At 35.0% G+C, this 8,318-nt stretch overlaps 1 protein-coding gene across 1 annotated transcript; it reads right to left on the bottom strand.

Annotated features, from left to right (window-relative positions):
* Positions 1-532: 532 nt before the first annotated feature.
* Positions 533-943, bottom strand: LOC150078755 (histone H3.3 type 1-like). Its single transcript, XM_090382606.1, has one exon. It carries the CDS (start codon positions 941-943, stop codon positions 533-535), a length of 411 nt encoding a protein of 136 aa, XP_090238732.1.
* Between the last annotated feature and the right edge of the window lie 7,375 nt (positions 944-8,318).

Below are 8,318 nucleotides of genomic sequence, written 5' to 3'. Positions count from 1 at the left end.
CCGTCGAAATGGTGCGCGATTGGTCAACTTCCATCTATTGTTGTAGGAATAGATATTTTAATTCAATTGAATGAAGAACTATACAAATTATTGGAGCGAATGTTTAGTTGAAATTATTTTTTTTTGGCTGATGCTGTATAAGCAAATGATGCATTAAAGATATTTCTTGCATAATTTCTATTATTATTTATTGGTAATAGTGCTGGCATCATTTTCTCATAAGTAAAACTAATAAAATAGACGTATGATTTCTGGGGCGGTTTTCTTTCGCCGAAATCCATAATTTCATATTTAATATTCACTGGTTAAAAAAACCTCTAAAAATATTCAGATAGTCTTAAATTTTTTATAAATTGTAACTTAAATATATACTCTAATTGAAAAAGATTATAAAATATTTAGAAATATCAATGGTATGCTCAAATAGAGAAAGAATAGAAAATAAATGCAGAAATTTTATTTAGAAACGTACGTTCAGGCAATCCCTCTATCATAATATGGTGGCCCTGAAGAGGGCCGTTTTTGTTTTCGTTTAAGCACGTTCTCCTCGAATCCGTCTAGCCAGATGAATATCTTTAGGCGTGATGGTTACCCTCTTGCCATGGATTGCACACAAGTTGGTGTCTTCGAACAACCCCACTAAGTAAGCTTCGCTGGCTTCTTGTAGGGCATCGATGGCAGCACACTGGAAGCGAAGATCAGTTTTGTATTGCTGGGCAATCTCACGAACGAGGCGCTGAAATTGTACCTTTTTGATTAGAAGATCCGTTGATTTCTGGTAACGAAGAATTTCTCGAAGAGTAACGGTCCCTGGTAGGTGACGATGGGGTTTTTTCACTCCAGCTGTAGTAGGGGCACTATTGCGATCAGCTTTCGTCGCTATCTCCTTCCTTGGGGCCTTTCCTCCTGTGGATATACGTGCGGTTTGCTTAATACGAGCCATAGCGATGGAATAGTCCTGCAACTGCTGAAAACCAAGTGAACTGAAGATAGCAAATTCAGATCTATTTATACGCGATAAACAAGTGAACTCTTCCAAAGCCTGGTGGGAAGATTGAGTGGTAATTGGCTAATAGTTCTGCAGTCCATTAACCAATCAACAGTCCAGTAAGTACTCTAGAACCAACGTTTTCCACGTGGCACCCTACACGTTTGAACGAGAGTTTTCGCAATACGTGTCATATTTGTTAAACATTACTCTCAATGGATTATATTTTTATACAATAGTTATATATTATTAAAAATATTTACAATTTTATACAATCCTATTATACCATAGGAATATATTTTTAATTCTGATAATAAAATTATTTATTTTATTCTGCAAGTTAAGAGGAAAACAAATTCTTTACTTCGAATTCTTTATTTGTTTTATTTTGTCGAGCAATTCATTTTATCATTTGAAATACTTTTTTTATCCGTTAAATCCGTATATCTATGAATTATCCTAAAAATATATCCAATTCACACAGTAGCAATTGAAGTGCATCATAAACATAACGTTTCATCCGGTATTATTTCTGTTATTAGAATTTATAAATTAACCAACCCACTTTCATCCTCATATCGAGGACATTTCTTTTTACAATGAGTTTCACTGTATTTGATAATGTTTAAAAGAAGAATTTGAAATGCCCTTTGTGACAACGAGCCTACCAGTGGGTTTGAATGCAGCTACATTGTACAACTCTGTGTGCCTTCCTACTTTTTTAGATGATTGGAAAGGAATTCAATTTCCCCAACGCAATTTACGAAAGCAGTTCTTTTACCTGCTAAAGTGCCTTTGCAAGAAACATAATCCATGGGTATACCAGCGTTGCAAGGTATTCCTTTTACTAACGTTTAAAGAAATACATACAAAGCTCTAGTTATATTGGAAATTCTCTGTTCTGTATAAGGTGAGAGAAATAGGGGATGATGAACTTTTAGTCTCTCCATGCAAATGACACTTTCCATCTTCACCAGGAGATTTCCTCGGTGCCCATACACGAACTGAATATCTACTGCTTGCAACATAATGAAAACCTGCGGATAAAACAGAAAACACTTCAAGTTTAAATACTTCATGAAAAAATCTGAAATCCTGCAGAAGTTTGCTGAATGGGAGCGTGGAACCGTGACGTGTGTATGTAATTCTCTAAGAAACGATGCAACTTTTTTGAACATAAAAATTGTCAGTGAGAGAAAAGAAACTGTGATCTCTTGAAAAAAAGAAAACAATTTTCCCGATGCTCAGTTCGGTGTGTCCGATGAGCTTTCTATGCTCTGCAATCTCTCATTTTGGAAATAAAATACATTGAACAGGTTTGTCTTTGTTCGTTTCTATCTGTTCGGAGTCGAATTTAATTCTAATGTGAATTGTACGCATGTGCTTTTGTGAAAAACGCTGAATGTCATCAAACGAAATCATTAGAGAACTGCTAGGAGATCTGATTGAGGTGTTTCAGCAAACTGAGTGATTAAGGGATTCTTTCTCTTGGTAAGACTGCGCGTTTGACATAAATATAACATAAGTTTGTCCTAAATTAAAACTGAGGGAGGATGATTGAACAACCGATGTGCGGACGTTTGCCTACAGTCAACGGGTGGTTGACTGCACAGCAAACCCATCTGTTGTTGTGGAAATGGATATTTGGAATAAATGCAATTGAAGGAACGGATACGTGAAATGATTTTTTTTTTTTTTTTTTTTTTTTTTGCTGATGCTGTATAATCTTTCTTTCCAGAAATACTGATAAGATTGACGTCATCATTGTTGCAAATGTTTTGAAGATTTATGGGAAAGTTTTCTTATTTCAAAATTCATAATTATAAATTCCACATACCTTTATTTATTATCAATCATTAAGAAAGATTTTATATAAAAAGTAAGCTTCGCTGGCTTCTTGCAGAGCACCGATGGCAGCACTCTGGAAGCGAAGATCAGTTTTGTATTGCTGGGCAATCTCACGAACCAGGGGTTCAAATGGAACCTTTCTGATTAGAAGATCCGTTGACTCAAAAACAGTTTTGGTGATGTATAATATAACCATTATCCCATCTTAATATAACAGGTTTGTGCTATTTTAATGGTTGGGAAATACATTTGATAATGTATTATACAACTATTATCCTTTAATTAAGATGAAGTATTTTAGTGTTTTTCCAAAATTACAAATAATTTCATTCTTTAAAGAGAGTGTTGTTTGTTATAATCCTGTGTGACAAAATGAAAATGAAATCATTTTAAATGTACAGGAACATCGTCTTTCCTCAATATTTGTCATTTTAACAGAGAATGTCTCTTAAATTTTCAGCTGAGAATGAATTTTCTTTTCTTTCTAAATTGTGAATTATGCTAATTCACAATTCAGGCCTGATCCTTGCACGGTTGGAATGCTCAGATGTTTTTTGGAAAAGACGAAGAAACTTAAGTGATAAACAATTCCCTGGAAGTTTTCAATTCTGGATTTTGGATACTCTCGAATCTAGTGAGTACTTTTCGGAATTCTGTGGAATGATCAACGGATTCGCCGTCATACATGCTGAAGATACATTCACGGGTATCGCATACTTAAAAGAAAATTTGGAGCTGAAGAAGTCTTAAATTGTTTTGCCCGTATATGCGTTTCTGGCGTTTAAAGAAGAGTTTGCAGCAATAATGGGATTATTCGGTGACGAAGGATTGCCCCTATCTTTTTCACCGAAGGAATGGACTGAACTGCTAACAACACTACAAAACGAACATGGTACAAATAACCAAACTGAAGGTTGGAACCATACATTTACGAATTTGTGGGAATAAATGCATGCCCCAAGCACATGGGCGCTAAAAGTTAGAGTGAAACAAGAGCTTGCCTCCGGCAGAACAAAAATACAACAATTGGGAATGCCTGTGACCAAGAGAAAAGGAGTAATTTGGGAAAATTATAAGTCCCATTTAAACTCTTGTGGGAAAAATAGGTAAATAAAGGGAGAGACATACAATATTTCTTGTAAGCCATCAGTCGCCCAACCACTATAGATGTATTGTGAGGTTTGGATTTTGAGGTAATAATATTATGTTCGAAGTTTGTGCACTGGATAAACTGTATGCATATCTTTAGTCATGATGGTTACCCTCTTGGCATGGATTGCCCATAAGCTGGTGACCTCGAAGAACCGCACTAAGTAAGCTTCGCTGGCTTCTTGTAGGGCACCTATGGCAGCACTCTGGAAGCGAAGATCAGTTTTGTATTCCTTGGCTATCTCACGGAGACCCTGAAATGGAACCTTTCTGATTAGAAGGTCCGTTGACTTCTGGTAACGACGAATTTCTTGAAGGGCAACAGTCCCTGGCCTGTAACAATGGGGCTTCTTCACTCCACCCACAAAAAGGGCACTCTTGCGAGCAGCTTTTGCGGCTATTTCCTTCCTCGGTGACTCTCCTACTGTAGATTTGCGAGCAGTTTGCTTAATTCAGCCATAGCGATAGAAACTCTCATAGAACTTATGGAAAGCAAGTGAATTGAGGATGGCAAAATGCAATGCTTTTATAGGCGGCGAAGAGTAAACTTCCTTCCAAACTTGGTGAATGATGATTGCCTGCAGTCAGCTACTCTTATTGTAATATCTAATCTTCGTTTACAAGCTCTTAAAATAGTCTAGAATGAGAGTTCTCAAAGTTACGTCATAATTGGCCTCGTCCAGGTTTCCAAACAGTTTATCCAGTGCATAATTAATCTTATTTTTATCAATCACAACATTCTCAACTTATGGAGTTACTGTGTATGACAGAAAAATTATATTTTGAATTCTATTACAATAAAATTGTTATTATATTTATTCTGGGAATTTATTAATTTTTCTAAAAATTATTCTTTACATTATAACTTTCTTGCTGTAGAAAGTTACATTTAATGGGAAGATATAGAGATTTTCCTCGTGCTTAACGACTATAAACGTATTGGTCAACATATTTTTGGTGTTCATTTTACCTACCAGATTGCTTTTTTGATTAACAAAAGCCTGACTTTCAGGCGGGGTTTGCTAGAATTATTAAGAGAGCACACCTCTGAAGTCCCTAAGAGATTTCAATCTGAAATCCTTTCCTTTATATTCTTATTGATTGTAGGTAATCAAACATCGATGTGATGCTTCAGAAGTAGGTAGTTCCTAATAATTTAATGAAATATTAGACAACTTTTAAAGGGACAAAGGATGCGGTTTTTTTGCTTAAAATAGTTATGTTAAAGAAAAATCACAAACTGCTCATTCACTTCTCCAAAGTCTCTCGAATTTTGCTTTATTTTTCTCAGTTTCAATTAGCCGTCAATTAAATTTGCATTCTATGATATAATATTAATTTGCATAAATAGACTGTAGCAGCATGCATAGCAGCAGCACTGAATCAAGGCAGCTACTTTATATCGCGTCAGCAATGAAAAAATCCAAAACATTTCTACATCCCTTCTATAATTTTTCACATCCTCCAGTAAAGAAAGGCGTTTTGAGACCGAAAACAGAAAGGGACGTCGGGGGAATGCGCTGTTAATAATAACAGCCCAACTTCCTGAAATTCAGAAAGAGAAACGTAAACAAATCCCTAAAATGAGCACCATTTTCTTAATTCCAAAGGGATCAAATTTTGGGCGAACGTTTGGCAGAGGGAAACGTGCATAAAACTGTTGAAGAATTTGATGAATGTAGAGCAGCTGTATTTGAAATGACGAAGCAAAAAGCTATATAAGATGATTGGAAAGATTTCTAACTTTAAGAGCAAATATCATTGAGAATTTTGTCTTACATCGCACCAAGTTTATGTTTCTGATACACCAAAAGAAATCGCACTATCCTCTCTTGTGCCAATTGAGAAAAAAGGAAGACCGTAGCAACAACGACTTAGGCAGCAATATATTGGAAGTCTTTCTATCCTGCCGAAATACAGCCACTGAGGATGTTGGTTTGTTCATTTGTGATATTCTGAATGAACAGGTTCAATCCACTGTTTTCCAATAAACATTACCACACTTCATGATGATAATTCTCCCATACACTCAGCCAGTTGTGTCAAATCGTGGTTTGCGAATGATAAAATTGGAGCTAAGCGTTTCCCATGATCTTCCAGTAACAATTGGATCCGTATTAATTTGCTTGTCGTGTTCATTTGAGGGGTTGGTGCACTTTTTCTATTGACAAAAATACCTGTGCTATAATTATGAACAGAAAATGCCCGTGAAATGTTTATTCAGAAAACTAACCTTTGTGTCATTTATAAGGGATGGACAACTACATTTTGGTTTTTTTCCTTTGCTGACGCGATATGAACTCGTTCCTTGACTCATTTTCTACGATTAACATATTTAACACGAAACCAAATTCTTTACTTCGAATTCTTTCTTTGTTTTCTTTTGTCCAGAAATTCATTTTATCTTTTAGAATACTTGTTTTATCCTTTAAATCCGTATTCCTATGAATTATCCTAGAAATATATCCAATGCACACAGTAGCAATTGGAGTGCATCAGAAATATAACGTTTCATCCTGTATTACCTCTGTTATTAGAATTTATAAATTACCCAACCCACTTTCATCCTCATATCGAAGACATTTCTTTTTACAATGAGTTTGAAGGTATTTGATAATGTTTCAACAAACATGTGTAAAAAAGAAGAATTTGATATGCCCTTTGTGACAACGAAGCATACATTTCGGTTTTAAAGTAGCTACATCGTGCGTACCCCTCTGTGTGTCTTTCTACTTTTTTAGATGGTTAGAAAGTAATTTAGTTTCCACCATGGAATTTACGAAAACAGTTGTTTTACATGAAGTCTGCCTTTGAAAAATACATGAGTATATCAGCGTTGCAAGTTAGCTTATGTACTAATGTTTCCAGAAACACATACAAAGCTCTAGCTATGGTGAAACGTGTCTGATCCATATATGGTGAAAGAAATAAAGGATGATGAACTTTTAGTCTCTCCATGAAAATGACACTTTCCACCTTCACCAGGAGATTTCCTCGGTGACCATCTACTGCTTGCAACATAATGAAACCCTACGGATAAAACGGAAAACAATTCAAGTTAAAATTTTTACATCCGATGAACTTTTCACATTTTTTGGTAAACTTGGAGAATATAATTAGAAAAATTTTCAAATTTCCACATGGGTACCAACTTTCTTTGTTCATTGAGAACATTAATCTTCACACACATTTTCATACTCAAAGAGAACTTCTCTTTTCCATTTTAACATGAAAATATCTGAAATCTTGCCGACGTTTGCTGAATCGGAGCGTGGAACCATGACATGTGTATGTAATTCTCTATAGAAACGATGCAACGTTTCTGAACATAAAAATTGTCAGTGAGGGAAAAGAAACTGTCATCTCTTGAAAAAAAGAAAACAATTTTCCGCGATACTCAGTTCGGTGTGTCCGATGAACTTGCCATTCTGTTCACTCTCTCATATTGGGAATAAAATACATTGAAATGGTTTATCTTTTTTCGTTTCTATCTTTTCGGAGTGGAGTTTAATTTTAATGTGCATTGTATGCACGTGTTTTTGTGAAAAACGCTTAATATCACCTAACTAAATAATTAGACAACTGCTAGGAGATCTGGTTGAAGGGTTTCAGCAAACTCAATGATTATGGGATTATTTCTCTTGGTCAGACTTTCCGGTTGACATAAAAATAACAAGTTTGTCATAAATTCAAACTGAGGAAGGATGGTTGCACAATCGAGGTGTGGAAGTTTGCCTATAGTCAACGGCTGGTTGACTGCAGGGAAAACCCAGCTGTTATTCTGTAAATGGATAACTGGAATAAATGCAATGGAGGGAACGGGTAGTTGAAACTGATGCTGTATAATCTTTCTTTGCAGTAATATTAATAAGATTGACGTCATCAATATTTTAAAGATTTTGAAGATTTATGGGAAAGGTTTCTTATATCGAAATCCATAATTATAACTTCCACATTCTTTTATTTATTAACACACATTAAGAAATATTTTGTATAAAAATTTGCGTTTTATACCATTATGTTTAATTGTAGTTACCCTGAGATGATCGCGAGTTTATACAGACTGGTTTCGAATATTTTTGTCAAATATTTCATTCTCATTCTCAAAATATCCTATTTAACAATTTTTGTAATATATTCACTGCGTCGTTCCTTCTTAAAAAACTACTTTTTGCCTGTTTTGCAATTGAAATATGTTATTAAATATTAAGAAATATCAAAGAGAGTAAGAATAAAAGAACCGATTAGAATATAAATATTATATAGAAACGTACGTTCAGATAATCTCTTTATCAGGATATGGTGGCCCTGAAAAGGGCCATTTTTTCTTGGT

Source organism: Mastigoproctus giganteus, chromosome 10, assembly GCF_048544385.1.
Source record: "Mastigoproctus giganteus isolate SK-2022 chromosome 10, ASM4854438v1, whole genome shotgun sequence".
NCBI lineage: Eukaryota > Metazoa > Arthropoda > Arachnida > Uropygi > Thelyphonidae > Mastigoproctus > Mastigoproctus giganteus.
The sequence above is the reverse complement of the archived record's forward strand: the minus strand, read 5'-3'. Positions and strand labels throughout refer to the sequence as shown.

Coding starts and splice junctions, on each gene's coding strand:
- LOC150078755 (XM_090382606.1), bottom strand. CDS start 943: ATGGCTCGTATTAAGCAAACCGCACGTATATCCACAGGAGGAAAGGCC.